The following is a 19,231-nucleotide window of genomic DNA, read 5'->3' on the forward strand; positions in this document are numbered from 1 at the left end:
TCGCCGGGGCGGTGGTGGGCGGGCTAAATATTGGAGCTTGATCTGGTGTGGTCGCGAGCGGATGACGTCACGGGTTTTCGCGGGAGACGTTCGAAAATGGGTTTTGTGCAATAGATGGGTGAAGTGAGCTGTTTCACGGGGTTTCCGGGGAGTAAGGAGGATTAGGCTGGAGTTTTGAGCGAGAGGTGGTGTCACTGATTTTGGCGCGACTGGACGAAGGAATTTGCTCCGCCAGAAGCGGACCGGTAAGGAAGCCCTGTGGAACCAGGATTGGATCACAGGGTTCTCGGACAACTTTTAAGAACTGGTGTCTCCTCTTCACCGCCTTTCCCAGCCCTTGCTTTGCAGTTCCCACATACGTGTGAGAACCAGAGATGGTTTTGCTCTTTGTTTTTGGGACTGACAAAGGGTCAATTCTCCACTGTCATTTGGTTACACAGGATCATGGTAATTAAACTTTGGCAAATGAAATGGGAGCTTCTTTTGGTTATCTGGACTGGATGCTTTCTTAATAAGCTATCGGGTTCGTGACTCTTAAATCTGTGAATCATTTAGGGATTCGAAAGATCCTGCTTGTTCCAAAACAAAAGGACCAAAAACATCTCGTCGTACTTAACAGAAAACATCTCATTTTAGTGATAACACAGAATTTTATACATAAATCTATAACGCAGCACAATAATGTATGTGTGAAGATATGTATATATTTCTGTACTTAAGTATCACAGAACATCTAGGGTCTCCATGCCAAAAACTCATTTGCACATTAAGCTTTCACCCACTAGAGGTGGGTCAACACTTGAATTGTTTTAGAGATATGGATAGATGAATACTTTCAGAAAGCTTTTTATCTTTGCACCTCACTGAAATATATGATGCTTTTCGCTAAAAACGTTTTTCCTGTTTAATGGTAAGAAAGAGGTGTTGACTCACCTTTGAATGTGGGAATTAGGGCTTCTTCTAAATATTTTAAGAGCCAGTTAGTCTTTTTTTTTTCGATGTCTAGTCCTATAAACTAACTTACCACATATATGAGTTTGGACCTCCTCAGTTCCTTTTAAATTTTAAACAAGTAATATTTCTAATTTAGGAAAACAATGGGAAATTTTATTTTGCAATTTGTAAATAGCATATAAGCAATCCTAAATTAGTAAATACTGGATTTCTAATATGTAAATTGTGATGGTAGTAATTACTTTTCAGGATTATGAGATGATAAATATTATATGTAAAGTATCTAGTCCCATTCCTGCCTGATGCAGTAGGTGTTCAACAAATAGTCACATAATGTAGTTTTTGTGAATATGAGCACCAGAATTTAGACTACTTAATTTTGAATTCTGAATCTGCCATTTATTTACTTCATGATCTTAGGCAGATTACATACCTATTATGCACTTCAGTTTCCTTTTTTGTAAAATGAATATGAAAAATAGTATCTATACCATAAGGTGTGAACATTTAAACAGTGTCTAGCATATAATTGCACTGAGTAAATAATAGCTGTTATTAAAGGGGCTTAATGTTAACAACTGCCACATGCCAGGCATTGTTTTGACACCATGTAGTCTTACCTACATATATAGGATGTCTAACCCATTCAGTGGCTAGAAGCAAGTTGCTATAAAAGCAGCAGTGAATGATGTATTTCTCTGGACCTCTCTGTTATCTTCTTGGCATTCATTGGACATCTAGCAATCCCGTGGGCTGCAGGGGAGGGATATCGGATATGGGAGTTATGTTTCTGAAACGCAGTGCCTCTGTAGGTCTGGGTCCTGTCCTGTGCACTGTGTTGTGGGGCAAGTATTCACATCTCATTTGCGTACCCCTTGCCACACCCTTTCTCCATTTGGCAGCCAGAGCAATCTTTGTAAAACCCAAGTCACGTTATGTAATCTTATTCTTAAAATCCTGCCTTGGCCTCCTACTGTCTTTATAGAAAGTCCAGGCAACTTAGCATAAAACAGAAGGCCCCTTGAATCCTGTTATTGCTCACTTTTTCAGTGTTATCTCTCACAACTCACTGTCTTACACTTGATTGTACTAGAGTTCCTTGATTATGCCTTGCTGTGTCTTCCACAGGCTTTTGGACATGTTGATTCCTATTTGGAAATACCTTCCCTGGCATTTTTCCTTGGTTAATGATTATTTCAGTTTACAGCTTAGATATGTCTTTCAGGGAACCTTGTTTCATGCCCTAGACCGAGTTGGGTGCCCCTCCTGTGCTTATTCCTGCTACATTTTATTGTAATTACCGTTTATTACCCTGCTATACTAAAAATTCCTTGAGACTAGGAATAGTATTTTGTTCAATTTAGTATCTCGGCCTGGCACAATGTCTGGCACGCAGTAAGTACAAATATATGTGATTTATAAATAATATGTAGGTGGCCTGTTTTTATATATATTATATGTATATAGGATGAATTTAATCCAGAATTGCAAATTATAGCTTTATTAAATCCGTCTGGGTTTCAAATTTGAGCATGTATCACTATCACCTGCAGGGCTTGTTAAATTACAGGCCATCCAGCCCCAACCCCAGACTTTATAATTTAATAGGTCAAGACCCAAGAATTTGAATTTCTAACTGGTTCCCATGTGATGCTAATGCTGTTGGCCCAGGGACCTAAGGCAGTGGTTAAAAATAACTTTCCTGGGGTTTCCCTGGTGGCGCAGTGGTTGAGAGTCCGCCTGCCGATGCAGGGGACACAGGTTCGTGCCGCGGTCCGGGAAGATCCCACATAACGCGGAGCGGCTGGGCCCATGAGCCATGGCCGCTGAGCCTGCGCGTCCGGAGCCTGTGCTCTGCAATGGGAGAGGCCACAACAGTGAGAGGCCCGCGTACCGCAAAAAAAAAAATAATAATGATAATTTTCTTTGGCATCTCTACTTACTTCTTCAATTCACCCTCTGATTTTAGATTTCCAAATTTGTCCGCAGTAATAATTTTATCCAATAGCGTAGGATAACTACAGTACTCACTGCAATGATATTGGAAAGGTTTTTCCTTGGAGAGGTATTATAATGTATATTTGGTCTTAAATACTGTGTTATATTGACTTTAAAATGTAAAATGAAAAATTTGAAATGCAAGAGGGCCATCTTGTGGTGATCGTAGCAACTCAGAAAGTTTTAAAAATTGAAACTTTTTCTGTAAAGAATCAAGGTTGGGGGGAAGGGAAGAATCATATTTTCTGATACATATTATGGCAGCTGGAAAAATGTTTGCAGCCTACTAATTATTTTATATATTTTACTTGGTTTTGTCTTTACTTGGCAAATTCTTTTTCCACAGTGTAGTGTCACTATTCTATCGTGTCCTCAGTGGCAGATAATTTGATTACACCTGTGGGTTTTTTTTTTTTTTTTTCTTGGCCATGCTGCATGGCTTGTGGGATCTTAGTTCCCTGACCAGGGATTGAACCCGGGCCCTTGTCAGTGAAAGCGTGGAGTCCTAACCAGTGGAGCGTCAGGGAATTCCCTATACCTGTGTTTGCCTTGATAGTTACATAGTCTCAGGACGCTTAGATGCCTCTCTCTGGTCAAGAGTTTGTGGGGGAAAAATTGTATTTGATACTCTGTTCATCAGGGTTGAATATTCTTTGTCATTTTTCATTTTAGGTGATATAAATTGTTGAATGACCACTGATTATTTTCTGGACCTGACTATATAATTTCAGAAGAAACAATGGAAAGCCAAGAATTTATTGTAAGTCTTACCAGTTTTCACTATTTCCTTTTTTCTTCCTTCTTTCCATGTTTCACAAATGTCTTGCCAGATTTAGCAAAAAAACCTAAAATAAATTAAAAAAACCCAAAAACCCAAACCTAAAAGAAGGGCACTCAGTTGAAATTGAATTTCAGATAAACAGTGAATAATTTTTTAGTATTAAGTATGTATGTCCCAAATATTGCCCTATATTGTGTCTGGCAACCCTACACATTGGTTATACAAAGTCCTTTGGAACAAATTCTTTGGAAGTTTGGGACCAGGAAATAATTTCTTTCTCTTGAAGGACTGGCATGACTCTTCTAGATTAGTGGTTCTTAACCTGTTTGGTCTCAGGACCCTTTTATACTCTTAAAAATTATTGAGGACCCCAAAGAATTTTTGATTATGGGCCTTATATCTAGTGCTGTCTTTCATATTAGAAATTATAATGGAAATTTTAAAAATGTTTATTAATTCATTAAAAATAATAAGCCCATTACATTTAACATAGATTACATTTTTAATGAAAAGTTTATGGTCCAATAACAACAGAAACGTATTGTAAAGAGTAGCAATGCTGTGCATTTTTTGCAAATCCCTTTAATATTTGACTTAATAGAAGCCGCTAGATTCTCAGATCTGCTTCTGCGTTCATTCGGAAATTGAATCTTGCAATATTGCATATACATAACCTTGGGAGCTTCTACTAAGTACATGATCAAAGGAGTGAGATTGAGATACATGCAACATCATGAAAATAGTTCTGACTTCACAGACCCCTGAAAAAGTCTTGAGGGGGACACCTCCAGGAGTCTCTGTACTCCTGGACTTTGAGAACTGTACAATTTTTTCCATCCCACAGATGACTAGGAAGCTCAAAATAGTTTTTGTTGCTCAGTTAACTTTTCAGTTTCTTCCTTAGGTTTTACCTCTCCTTTCTCCCCTCCCTTGCCTTTTGCTACCAGGTATTTTTTGTTGTTGGTGTTTGTTGTTATTGTTATGATATCTGTGCTTTTATTTTGATAAAAGATGTCTTCAATATTTTTTGTAGGTAGGAAGGGTATAAAAATATATACATTTAATACTTGTAAATAGAAACCATTTCTTTCCTTTGTACTTTTGGAAATAAGGTACTATATACTCATCAAAAGATGAAGAAGTCAAAAGTGTGGCAAGATGGAATTCTGAAGATCACTCACTTAGGAAACAAAGTAAGTGCATAGCAGTTGACTATGGAGTCTAAGAGTTGGGTTCTTGCCTTTTGATTGAATATTAAGAAAACTCTGGAGATGATAAAATCTTAGATATGTCCATAAGCTGATGTGATATGAAAACAGAAGTTGTCAAATGATTCCCATACCACAGTGATTCATTTGTGCATTATAAAAGTTCAGTTAATACTATTTAATTGGGCTTCCCTGGTGGCGCAGTGGTTGAGGGTCTGCCTGCCGATGCAGGGGATGCGGGTTCGTGCCCCGGTCCGGGAGGATCCTACATGCCATGGAGCGGCTGGGCCCGTGGGCCATGTCCGCTGAGCCTGCGCGTCCGGAGCCTGTGCTCCGCAGCGGGAGAGGCCACAACAGTGAGAGGCCTGCGTACCGCAAAAAAAAAAAAAAAAACTATTTAATTTCTTCAGATTTTTTTAAAATTAGATTTTCTATGAAACTTTTCAGGAATTTTAGCACACTTTTTTCTTTTGTTTTTTTAAATTTATTTATTTATTTATGGCTGCGTTGGGTCTTTGTTGCTGTGTGTGGGCTTTCTCTAATTGCATTGAGCGGGGAGCTACTCTTCACTGCAGTGTGTGGGCTTCTTACTGCAGTGGCTTCTCTTGTTGTGGAGCATGGGCTCTAGGCACACGGGCTTCAGTAGTTGTGGTACGTGGGCTCAGTAGTTGTGGCTCACGGGCTCTAGAATGTGCAGACTCAGTAGTTGTGGCACACAGTCTTAGTTGCTCTGTGCCATGTGGGATCTTCCTGGATCAGGGCTTGAACCCATGTCCCCTGCATTGGCGGGCAGATTCTTAACCACTGTGCCACCAGGGAAGTCCTGGCACACTCTTTTTCTTTGCAGGTAATAAGAGTTTAACTATACAGAAAAAACTACTATTAAAATATATTTCTAGGGCTTCCCTGGTGGCGCAGTGGTTGAGAGTCCGCCTGCCGATGCAGGGGACACGGGTTCGTGCCCCGGTCTGGGAAGATCCCACATCCCGCGGAGTGGCTGGGCCTGTGAACCATGGCCGCTGAGCCTACGCGTCCGGAGCCTGTGCTCCGCAACGGGAGAGGCCACAACAGTGAGAGGCCCGCGTACCGCAAAAAAGAAAAAAACAAAAAACAAACAAACAAAAATATATATATTTCTAACATAATAATGCTCACAGTGTAATGGTACACACAGAGTTGACATACCATTTTAGAAAAGCTGCCAATTTCTGAAATTATGTATAGAATTCTTCTATTTTTGGATTTTCTTTGAATCTGTTATTTTATTATATGATCCTATCAGTCTTGAGAAAATTATTTACTAGGATAATCGTCAACCCTGCTAGATATGGTGATCCTTCCTTGGGTTTCCCACCCTGATTATCTCCATCTGTCAAATTTTCATGTTCTCCTCTTATCAGTTCTCGTGACCTTATTTAACACCCTTGTCTCTTCCATTCTTCACAACACTTCTTCATTTGACTTCTGTGACACCATGCTCTCCTGATGTTGCTTACTGCCCACTTCTGAGTATTTTCTGTGGGCTCATTCTCTTCCCATACTTAAAATTTTTAGTCAGGACTCAGGATTACATGCTCTTATATATAAAGATATATAAATTATCTCTGTCTCTCTCTCTTTGTTACTCCCTCTATGGAGAAGACAGAGATTTATTGTAAGGAATTGGCTTATGTAATCATGGAGGCTGACGAGTCCCACCATCTGTAGTTGGCAAGCTGGAGACCCAGGAGAACTAATAATGTGGTTTTAGTGTTTATGCCAACAGGCTTGAGACGCAGGAAGAGCCAGTATTTCATTATGAGTCAGAAGGTAGGAAAAAACTGATGTCTCAGCTCAAAGACAGTCAGGCAGGAGGAGTTTTCTCTTACTTGGCTGTTGTGTTCTATATAGGCCCTCCACGGATGGGATGAGGCCCAGCCACAGAGCAATCTGCTGTAGTCATTTATTTTATTGAGGTATAGTTTTGACATTTAAGTTTCAGGTGTACAACTTAATGATTTGATATTTATATACATTGCAGAATGATCATAATAAGTCTACTTACCATCCATCACCATCCATAGTTAGAAAAATTCTTTTTCTTTTCTTTTCCTTGTGATGAGGGCTTTTAAGATTTACTCTCAGCAACTTTCAAATATACAATACAGTGTTACTAACTATAGTCACCATATTGTACATTATATCCCCATGACTTATTTATTTTGTAGTGGATATTTGTATCTTTTGACCCCCTTCACCCATTTGGCCCATCACCCTGTTTTGATTTCTTTAAAAAAAACTTATCAAGTGCTTACTGTGTACCAGGCATAATGCTTTAAATGTATCAACTTACTTAGTCTTTATAAGTCCCGTATTAGTTACGTACTATTTTTATCTTTATTTTATTGATGATGAAGCTAAGGCTCAGAGAGATGAAGCCCATAGATCTCACAGCTAGAAAGTGGAGGAGTCGTTTATTAATTTAGATTTTTTGGCTCCAGAGCCCATGCCCTAACCATTCTATTGTTTCTTTTAATATTACTAATTTAAAAGAAGAACTTTATTATAGATGAGTTGATAACATATAGGACACATTGACAAGATTGTGGCCTCCTGAATGAAGCCAGCAGTTAAAGATCTCCATATTCTGTCCTTATTCTACATATCTATCACTCTGAAATTATCACTAAGAGAACATTTTTAATGTAGAAAGACTACTTATCATTTTTTAAATTAACATTTGATTTATTAAAACAGAAAAGTAGGAGTTCCCTGGTGGTCTAGTGGTTAGGACTCTGCGCTTTCACTCAGGTTCAATCCCTGGTTGGGGAATTAAGATCCCGCAAGCTGTGCGGCGTGGCCAAAGAAAATAAAATAAAAGAGATGGTAGGGAAGGAAATGAGTACTGTTCTTTAAAAACAAAAAAAAAGAAACAACAAAAAACCAGAAAAGTAAAAGAAAAATTAGTTTTGCCTTAAGCCTTCAATTTCAGCTTACAGATCCTATTCAGTTTATAAACCTAGTTTAGTTTAACTTTTAGTTGAGTCCTAGCTTATTATTTAGTCAACTTAAGTCAAACAGGCTAGATACTTTTAAACTAATCCATTCACTGTCCAATGCTGTTCTGTAAAACTCTGGGGTTTTTTTTTGGGTGGTCTTCCTATTCAGTTAAGGCCAAGTCTTTAAAATCTTATAGTTTGTGTTATGTTAAAAAGACATATGATTGGATTCTGCCTGTCTTTCATGTCTTCTTTTGGCACAAAATCATAAGTATTAAGGTTATGCTAGTGGTATTATCCAACTTTATCTTCAACTATAGCTTATATTTATTGAGTGTCCATTATATACCTCACACTGATAGGTTACAGGAAAGCAAGATAAGTACAAGTTAGTCCCAGAGAGTTTTTCTATGATCCAGGAAAATTAATAATCTCATATCCTAACCCTTGTTCCCAAATCCAAACTGTAAACTGTAAACTATTGTTTACAGTATTTTTCTTGATAGTAATGCCTTTTCTCTATGTATTCAGATCCTTACTGTCAGGGTTATTCATCTTCCATTAACTGAGTAATCATTCAGTAAACATATATTGCTGCTGGGCAGTGGGAAAATTCAAATAAGACGTATGGAAGCAGTGTAGAAGAGCAGTTAATGTCAAATAGACATTAGCCTGAATCCTGCTCTTCACTTACTAGATGTGTAATCTTGGCAAGTTATTTAGTCCCTCAAGGCGTATAGTCTCTTCTTTGTAAAATGGGGAAAATGATACTTCATAAAGTTTTCTTGAGGATTAAATAAGATAACAAACCTCTTAACGAAGTACCTGGCACATTTTAAGCATGCAATAAATAGTAACTGTTATAGTTTTTGTCTTCAAGGGAATTTTATCTAAGTGCCTAAGGATTAGAGTATATACAGAGATATGCTTAAGGGTCTATGAGATTACAAATGAGAGACATCAAAATTGGACTCTGGTTCAGAGAAGTCTTTCCAGATGAAGAGTATTTTTTTGAGTATTTGTTTTGTTTTGTAAACAAAATTGATAGGTCGGAAGGAGGGGAGCTGAAGATTGAAGATTGTGTCATTGCTGTAACGGTGTTGAGGTGTGGAACAGTGTGAAATATTTCTGGGGAATTATAAACAATTGACTCTGGCTGGAATGAAGGTCCCATGTAGGCAAACTGTAGAATACACAGCTAAAGAGGTAGGCAGGAGCCATATCATGAAGGACTTTGTGTGCTCAGCTTGAGGAGCCAGTGAAGAATTAGGAGTAGAAGAATGACATAATCATGTCTCTATTTTAGAAAGATCACTCTGGCAGCAATGTCTAACATACCTTTTAAGTTATGTAGGATGAAAGATTGGATTTCGGAAGACAGTTTAATAAAGAGGCTATAAAATAATGTAGATGAAAAGTGATGGGGGTCTGACTAAGGAGGCCTTAGCACTGACAATGGAGAGAAAGGATGATTAGAGAGAAATTGTGAAAATATTATAGAATCTTAAGGTCTTGGATATGGAAGGTGAAGAGAATCCAGAATGACTTCAGGTTTCTGTATTATGATTATGGTATTGAGTGAGATAGGATATCTGAAAAAGAAAAGGAAGTTTCGGGGGAACAATGAAGATTTACAGTTTCATTTTGAACATACCAAATTTTCAGTGTCATCAAAACACTCAAGTAATTGGCGATAGGGACCTGGAACTCAGGAAACAGTTTTGGGCTACTGATGCAGATTGGGAGTACTTGGCATTTAGATGATATTTGAAGCTCCTGGAGTGGATTCGTCATTCATTTATTTAACAAATACTTTTTGAGCGCCTGTTAGGAGTTACACACTGTTCTAGCAGATGCAGCAGGTAACAAAACAGTTAAATCCCTGGCTTTGTGGAAATAACATGGAGGAGACAGACCAATAAACTAAATGAAGATGTATGTCTAGTGAGTTAGGCAAACAACAAGTAGAGTGAGCAAGGGTAAGAATGAAGATAAAGGGGACTATGTAGGCCTTATTGGCTAATGTAGGGACTTTTGTCTTATTCTTTGGGAGCTGTGGAGACATTTGAGCAGAAGTGTGACATGAATTTTGTGCATAATATGCTCAGGGATGGAGAATAGAATGTAAAGAGTAGAGAAGAAAAGGTAGGAGACCTTAGAAATACCAAAATTTTTAATTGCTTTATTGAGATATAATTCACACATTTTTCATTACACCCATTTAAAGTATACAACTCAATATATTCACAGAGTTTTGCAACTATTACTGCAGTCTAATTTTAGAATATTTTTGTCACCCCCAGGAAGAAATACCATAAAGGCACTACTCAGTCCTAATCTACTTACTGTCTCGACACATTTGTGTATCCTGGACTATTCACATGAATGGAATGATACAATAAGTGGTCTTTTGCGAATGACTTCTTTCATTTAGCATGTTTTCAAGGTTCATCCATGTTGAAGCATGTACCAATACTTTATTCCTTTTTATTGCTGAATAATATTCTACTTTATGGATATATCCCACTTTGTTTATCCATTCATCAATTGATGAACTTTTTTGAGTTGTACCTACTTTTTGGTATTATGAACAATGCTGCTCTGAACATTTGTATGCAACTTTTTCTGAAAACATGTTTTCATTTCTCTGTACGTATATCGTACTTAGGACTGAAATTGCTGGATCATGTGGTAACTCTGTGTTCAATCTTTTAAGGAACTGCTAACTATTATCCAAAGTGATGGAAACAGCAATGTTTAAGGGGCTAGTAGAGAAGCCGCTATGAAAAATGGCTAGAGAGCTAGAGAGACACGAGGAGAAAGCCAGAAAATGACAATCACCTTGGTTTCCTTTTTCTCCCATATCCTGCATGTTCGATAAGTTTTACTCTTTATGCCTCTTATACAATTGTCTTATCCCAGTGCTAATGACTTATTTCAAACTCTAATTATCTCCTTGATCCTTCATATCACACCATTACAATAATCTCTTTACTGATCGTGTTTCCTGTTTTGCCTCCTGTAACTCATTCCAATTCTGTCTTCTCCCTGATTCCATTCCAAGATTCTCCTGGTAGGGAATAAGTTGTTGAATTTATGTGTATGCCTTTGCTCTTTTGCACACACTGAATGGATGCTTAGAAAACATTTGAGATAGATGCACTTTCTAATCCAAGTTTACAAAGTGGGTAATCCTTTCAGTACATGATTTACTTATATAACAATTTTTGATTTGCTTTGAAGATGTTTAAGAAAAGTGGAATTGTGTTGTGTCCCTTTTTAACATTTTTAACACTTTTTTTGTTTTAATATAGGCAATTCTATACGATGACAAAGGAGAATGTTTGGAGAGTTTATTTCTTAAGTGCCTTGAGGTATTTTAATTTATCTTATTTTTAAGTTATTGTTAAATCTTAATTCCTTTGTGAATATTGTTAAATAGTATAGTAATGGTACTAATACTAGTAATTATAGCTAATATTTATTGAACATTTATTATTAGCCAGACTCTGCTAAAAGCTTTTAGGTATTTTTTCATTTAACCTTTATACAACCCTGTGATTTTTTTTTTTTTTTTTTTGCGGTACGCAGGCCTCTCACTGTTGTGGCCTCTCCCGTTGCGGAGCACAGGCTTCAGACGCGCAGGCTCAGTGGCCATGGCTCACAGGCCCAGCTGCTCCGCGGCATGTGGGATCTTCCCGAACCGGGGCATGAACCCGTGTCCCCTGCATCAGCGGGCTGACTCTCAACCACTGCACCACCAGGGAAGCCCGGACCCTGTGATTTTTATAGATTAGGAGTATAGTGCTGAAAGTTTAAATAACTTGCCCATGCTTATAGAGTTAAAGTGGTAAGGCTGAGATTTGAACCCAGAAAGTGACTCTAAATCTATTATGTGGTTTTGATAAGCAGAGACCTACAGTGGGATATATTTTGTGAAATTATTCCTATTTAAAATATTTTCTCAAATATTTATTCCATGTTTTCCTCTGTTGGAAAATGGAAGGGAATATTTTAGTGTAAAGATTAAGGATATTAGAATTTGTTTGTTCTTGGTTTATTTCCCACTTTCACATACTTCCTAGCTAACCTAACCTCTCTGTGTTCAGCTTCTCGGCTGTCAAATGTAGACCGGAGACAGCCTACTCAGTTGGTGGGAAAGTTAGAAATAGCTTAGGCAAAGTGCTTAGCAGTTTAGTACAGTGATTTTCAAAGTACTAAAATGCATACATATTCTTATTATCACTGTGTTGATTTTGGCCATGGTACTTAACCTGTTTTTAAATTTTATGACAGTAGTGGTTGTGGAATTTTTATACTTACCAAAAGAGGGTCTTGGAGAAGCACTGTTTTAGTAGATACTTAGTGATGGTAATGACAGTTGTTATTATTTCATTTAAAATTATTTCATGAGTAAAGATTGAGCACATTATCTGTGATAATACACAGATTTTGTATATTATCAACTAGGTTGATAATCTTGTGTTTATGCTGCAGTCAGAAGTGGTCGCAAGTGCTGTATTTGTTAATTAAAGTGATTAAAAATTCTCTCTTGGGAATATGATTAAGAACTAACAATTAATAATTTGTGATAATTATGAGTATGTATGTAATTCACATTAATTTATAAAGATATATATATAACTGATTAATAACTTTAATTGTTTTTTAATTAATTTTTTTTAGCTGCATTGGGTCTTTGTTGCTGCGCACAGGCTTTTTCTAATTGTGGCGAGTGGGGGCTACTCTTCATTGCGGTGCGCGGGCTTCTCATTGCAGTGGCTTCTCTTGTTGCGAAGCACAGGCTCTAGGTGCGCAGGGTCAGTAGTTGTGGCTCATGGGCTCTAGAGCGCAGGCTCAGTAGTTGTGGCACATGGGCTTACTTGCTCTGCGGCATGTGGGATCTTCCCGGACCAGGGCTCAAATCCGTGTTCCCTGCATTGGCAGGCAGATTCTTAACCACTGCACCACCAGGGAAGTCCCTAATAGCTCTAATTTAAAAATTACATTTAGATTTATGAATTCTAGGTGAATTGAGAGGAGGCATCTTTTCCTTGCTTGTCTTTGTATCCTCGGCATGTAACAAAAGTTCTCACATAGGTTCCTAATATGTATTTTTTTTAGTATAAATTTATTTATTTATTTTTCGCTGTGTTGGGTCTTTGTTGCTGCTCACGGGCTTTCTCTAGTTGCGGTGAACGGGGGCTACTCTTTGTTGCGGTGCACGAGCTTCTCGTTGAGGTGGCTTCTCTTGTTGCAGAGCATGGGCTCTAGGCATGAGGGCTTCAGTAGTTGTGGCTCACGGGCTCTAGAGTGCCGGCTCAGTAGTTGTGGCGCACGGGCTTAGTTGCTCTGCGGCATATGGGATCTTCCCGGACCAGGGCTTGAACCCGTGTCCGCAGCATGGCCAGGCAGATTCTTAACCACCGCACCACCGGGGAAGTCCCCCTAATATATATTGTTGAATAAACAAATTAGTGATTTTTTTTTGTTGTATTACTTTTTTTTGTTCTTGTTGATAGTTAACTAGTGCATAGTAATCAATAATTTAGTTACTGATTCATTCATTCAACAACTATTTATTGAATATCCATTGTGTCTTTGCTTGTGCTAGAAGCTTATTGGAACACATAGGTAATCAAATAATTAGATGTATATGATCTTGATGTTAATTCTTTAAAATTTAGGTGAAACCTGGAGATGATTTAGAAAGTGATCGATACTTAATCACAGTTGAGGAGGTTAAAGTTACTGGAAGCACAGCTGTCAAACAGGATGTTGTTAAAGAAGCACCAGCATTGAATTCAAAGAGGTTTATATCTTCTGGCCGGTCCCTTGGGTGTCAGCCTGCTGGTTTAAAAAGGAAGTTTGCTGTAAGTTTCTCTGTTGAAAATAATAAATCAATATATATTTATAAAATTGTTTTAAGAAGTAGTGAATTGTGAAGCTATTGTACTGTATGATTAAAACAGTGCTTCATAGTATATGCTTAGGTAGGAAGGAAGTAAACATTAATCTTAATACAAATGAGTGTTTGTATTTTAGCTTAGCAAACTTTATATCTTAATTATTACCTTGTAAAACATCCACATTCCTTTTTCTTTTTTTTTTTTTAGTCAGTTCATTTTACATTTTCTTTATAGGATATAGAACAGCTAATAATTGTTTAATATTTTTAGGGTTTTCAAGGACCGCGTCAAGTGCCAAAGAAAATGGTTATTACAGAAAATAATGAATCGGCTGTTTCATTTGAAGCTAAGAAGCCTGGTCCTATTTTTCTTCCTCCATTCTACAGCACACCTCCTTTGTTTTCTACATTTGGCAAGAAAGATATAAATAATATACCAACAGACCCTGAGAACATTGTCACTTACAAGAACAGAGAGAGAAATGGCATACCTTTTTCTTCACTTGTCTCTACTTCGTCCTTCAAGGTTAACCCAGAAATGCTATGTGAAGAAAATTATTTTTACTCTCCTGTCAGTTTTGTAAATAAGCATTCAGATTCTTTACTGACCAATGAGCCCATGAAAAGAGATAGTTTGGTATCTCACTGTTTAGGAGTTTCACAAAATATTAGAAGCAAAGCCCAAATATTAGCTCTTCTGAAGTCCAAATCAACTAGTATGTCTAAGGAACTAAATTCTGAGATTACAGGACATTTCCCTCAGATGCAACCACAAGGAAGTTTAAAAATTCCTACTAAACCAAAGTGCTTAATTGAACAAGAAGAGTATGCTGAGGTGAAGAGCACAGAAAGTTTACACTACCAGCATCAATCAGAAAATACCATGAGAAATAAAAGCCGGTGGGCCATGTATTTATCCTCACAGAGTTCGCCTATACATTCCTCTACGGTAGATGGAAATGATATAGAAAAAAAACCCAAGGCCCAAGTTGGTAATTTAAACTTGAAAGACCTTTTGGTGCAAAAAAGGATACAGTTCTTTGAAACAGGTGCTGAAAATGGAAAAAACTATAACGAAGACAAGCCAGTAGATGATAATGATCAGACCTGGGATCAAGAAGGAAAATTAGAAATTCCTTCATTCTGTGATAGCAGCAGCTTACCAGTTACCTGTAGTAACGCAGAAAATGATGGCTTTTTATCAGAATCTGACATTCAAAAAAATAATAAAAGACCTCTTAATCAAAATGACCAGATGGGCATAAAAGGGTCAATTCTCATTAGAAAAAAAGCTCAGGAGATAGATATACGTGGAACACCAGAAAAGGAGTATAAACATCTACAAATTGAATCTTCACTAAGTAACAATTCTGGGATCTCTGATGATAATACGGACATATTTTCTAAAAGTAGTACTAATAATGAACTCCTTAATAATATTCATGAACCTATGAGTAATGTAACACAGCCACTTGTGGAGGTCACATTTAATCTAAAGAATTTTGAAACCAGTGACACTGAGGAGGAATCAGAGGAAAGCAACAGAATTTCCCAGGATTCAGAGGGTTGGGTGAAAGAAACTTTGGTTAATGACGGCAATTCAAGATGTGAGAATATAAGCTGTAAAGAAGTTGGCAGTGAACACTTGCCTCTCTTAACGTCTACTGGGGACAAACTATCAGAGACATTTCCCATGAAAGAGATTCTGCCATCACAGTTTTGTGATAAAACGTGTGTAGGTTTTGACAGAGGACCTTGGAAAGCTGGAAACACTGGAAAAGAAATAGAGGAGGAGTGGAGTGACACATTAAGCAATTTTGACTCATCCTTAGAGTGGACTGATGATGTATATGCAGAAAATAATGAAGGCAGTAATAAATCTATTAGTGCTTCATTCCCAAATAAATCTGAAAGTATAAACACGAATTTACATATTCCTCATTTTTTAAACATAGCCACTCATCAGAATCCTGAAAAAAACCTATTTTCAGAACAGGCTCAGCCTCGGCCTTTTATTATGGGAAGTGACTTGGACAAAAATTCCAAACAGGTTTTACCATTAACCTCTAGCAGTGACAACAGTATCCAGCTATTAAATGCCAGTCAGATTCACTCTGAAGAATGTATTGCACTTGATAAATCACATACCCAAGTTTCCAATTCTTTGTTTTACCCTTTGGGAAAAAAACATCCTATTTCCAAAGACACAGAATCACATGTTCCTGAATCTGAAGACTTGGGAAGGACTAGAAGTTTACCCCAGGACCATATTGATATAGAAACTGCTGGAGAAAGCAAACAATACTGGAATAATCCTAGACATTCTTCAGAACTTTCCAGATTAGTAAATAGCATTTCCCTATTAAAATCATTGTCTGAACACAGTACGGCTTTGGAAGGCTTGGAAGTATTGAAAAAGAGGAATACCGCTTTTAAACAACAAGGAACTCGGCAGACCGATGAGCCAGATAGCAATCCTGAAGGTTAGAATGTCATGTCTGTTTTGGATTGTTCTCTTTATAGTTCAAAGGATGAGGAGATATTTGCTCTGGAGGCTACATTAAGAATTACATGGTATTTAAATAGGTAATACATGTACTTGATAAAATCAACTGTAATAGAGGATGATATAGTGAAAAGTAAGTCTCCTTCCTACCACAGCCCTTCAGTCCACTCAGAATTAGCAGTCTTCTTCCAGAGTATTCTTTCAAAAATATGTTATGTGTATATAAGCATATATAGGCACATATAAGCAAATATGTGTGTGTGTGTTATAATCCATTCCTGTCGTTATACATTTTTGGTCATGTGCTAGGAGATACTTTTTTAAGAAAAACGTCATGAGCTCATATTGATATCTCTAACTCCAGTTCTAAACCACAGGGTTCTTCCTTTCTTCCCTTCATTCCATAATTGTGTTTCTTTATTCTCAGAGTGGAAAGGGTCCTGGTGCCCAGCAGCATCAGTATATTTACTTCCTCAATTCTATGGTGTGCACCAAATGGTTTTCAAATTGTTAAACCAATATCACTACTGGCAAAAAAATTTGTAAAGCTTACAAATTCCTTGGAGTTTTTCTTTGTTTCCATTTTTTTTTAAACTGGTTGTGTTTTGTTTCTTTGTTTGTGTTTAGAGTATATCCTGAGAGTATAGAGTTGGAGTATTATGTTCCAAAGTTATTGGGTACTTTTTTTTCTTTACCGTGATTATGTTATCATTTGATATATAGTTAAGTTCATCGTCTATATTTCGTATGAGGATATAGTTGATTTATTCTTTAAAAAATTTTTTTTTCTGACTATGTAGAATATTAACTGAGTACAAAAATCAAAACTGTATAAAGACATATACTCAGATTCCTTCCTTATGCCTTCCATCCTATTCCTACCTGCTGTAGGTAACCAATATATCGTACTTGTGGTCTGGTTTTTATTTTTTACTTTTTTGCAAAAATAGACACCTCCCGGTATAAATTCTTGTTTCCCTTTATTCAACATAAGATACTGTGCTCTGTATTCTTTAGCACCTTGATTCTTTTCACTTAATAATATATCCTGGAAATCACTACCTATCACTTCATAGGACTCATCCTCATTTTATTTGTTTATAGCTATATAATATTTTACTGTGTGGATGAACCATCATTTTTGCAACCAGTCTCCAGTATTTTGCTATTGCAAATAATGTGACAATAAGTAACTTTATATATCTGTATCTATATAACTGTATGGACTTTTTGCATGTTACTGCAGGTATGTCTTCAGGGCAAATTCCTAGCAGTAAGGTTGTTGGGTAAAGTTGTGTCTTTGTTAGATACTTCAAAATTCTCTTGAAGGAATCATACCATTTCTCATTCCCACCAATAATGTATGAGAGTGCCTGTTTCTCCATAGCATTGCCAGTAGAGTATTTTGCCAAGCTTTTGAATTTTTACCAATCTAATAGATGAGAAATGAGAGTGTATTTTAAATTTGTATTTCTTTCACTACAAGTGAAATTGAGCTTTTCATATGTTTAAGCATCATTTGTATGTCTTTTTTCATGAATAGTCTGCTCTACTCTTTTGTCCAGTCTTTTGATGGTTGTTGGTCTTTTATTCTCTTTTACTTGGAAGAGCTCTTTATGTATTAGAAATAGCAGCCCTTTATCTATGTTGCAGATATTTTCTTTCAGTATGTCATTGATTGGTCTTTTGACTTGGCTTGTGGAACGTTGCCAATAGCATTTTTTTTAAGAAAAATAATATTATAGGACATAAATATTATGTACACATGAATGTGAATGAACAGTGTACTCAAAAGTTAAAATTGAACTCTTCTTTGAATATCTCAAGGAATCCCTGAGAAAAATAGGAATAAATTATTGTACCTAGTAAAATGTTTCTTTCAAATGTAGTTAAATATGATGACTATTATTACAGTTTATTTTCTTTTTTTAAAAAATAAGTTTATTTATTTATTTTTGGCTGCATCAGGTCTTCGTTGCTGCTTGTGGGCTTTCTCTAACTGTGGCAAGTGGGGGGCTACTCTTCGTTGTGGTGCGCGGGTTTCTCATTGTGGTTTCTTCTGTTGCGGAGTACGGGTTCTAGGCATGCAGGCTTCAGCAGTTGTGGCATGCAGGCTCGGTAGTTGTGGATCACGGGCTCTAGAGCGCAGGCTCAGTAGTTGTGACGCATGGGCTTAGTTGCTCCGCGGCATGTGGGATCTTCCCGGACTGGGGCTGGAACCTGTGTCCCCTGCATTGGCAGGCGGATTCTTAACCATTGTGCCACCAGGGAAGTCCCTACGGTTTATTTTCTAAAAAATTAAAAATAAGAAGAAACCTATTGAAAAATAAATATGGGTAGATGTAGTTATGCAATGTCATATAAGGATATAAATTCCTAATATGAAGGTTTAGAAATTACAGAATTTAGTTTTGGGAAATTTATTCTTTTTTCTCATCAAGTTGGAAAAGAGGATTACAGTTGATTCTCATTATTTGTGGTGGTTGTGTTCTATAAAGTTACCAAACAGTGGATTAGTGAAAAATAGGCCATTGCTTTTTGGAGAAATGCAGGGTTAGGTTCCTTCAAACCTCTGGTCAGAACATTTTCATCAACTGATCAGTACAAAACCTTGTTTTATGTGTGTTTTCATTTAAAGATTCCTTATTTAATATATATTGGTGATCGATTAACACTGAACTTATGACCAATAGCACTGTAACTAACTCATGCCTGAATGAAACTTACCACGTGTTTCCTACATAAGGGACGTCAGAGCCTTCTTGCACTTAGGAACACTAGGCAGCACTATGCTTAGGGAACATTTTAAATAGCAAAGTCACCAATAAAAAGCCCCCAAATATGAAAAATGTACTAAATAGATCACAAGAAGGACACTTGTTTGTAGCATGAGGGCTG

At 37.1% G+C, this 19,231-nt stretch overlaps 1 protein-coding gene across 5 annotated transcripts in view; it reads left to right on the forward strand.

The window, feature by feature from the left end:
* Positions 1 to 41: 41 nt before the first annotated feature.
* The window catches only part of ZGRF1 (zinc finger GRF-type containing 1), a 69,906-nt gene continuing 50,716 nt past the window's right edge, over positions 42 to 19,231 (forward strand). For all 5 annotated transcript variants that reach the window (XM_067735274.1, XM_067735271.1, XM_067735270.1 and 2 more), the window contains exons 1-6: positions 42 to 245; positions 3,625 to 3,712; positions 4,846 to 4,926; positions 11,234 to 11,293; positions 13,607 to 13,792; positions 14,099 to 16,310. In XM_067735274.1, coding sequence (XP_067591375.1) covers positions 3,692 to 3,712; positions 4,846 to 4,926; positions 11,234 to 11,293; positions 13,607 to 13,792; positions 14,099 to 16,310 — 2,560 coding nt within the window. In that variant the 5' untranslated portion in view covers positions 42 to 245; positions 3,625 to 3,691. The remainder of the gene's footprint in view (positions 246 to 3,624; positions 3,713 to 4,845; positions 4,927 to 11,233; positions 11,294 to 13,606; positions 13,793 to 14,098; positions 16,311 to 19,231) is intronic.

This window comes from Pseudorca crassidens, chromosome 4, assembly GCF_039906515.1.
Source record: "Pseudorca crassidens isolate mPseCra1 chromosome 4, mPseCra1.hap1, whole genome shotgun sequence".
Taxonomy (NCBI): domain Eukaryota; kingdom Metazoa; phylum Chordata; class Mammalia; order Artiodactyla; family Delphinidae; genus Pseudorca; species Pseudorca crassidens.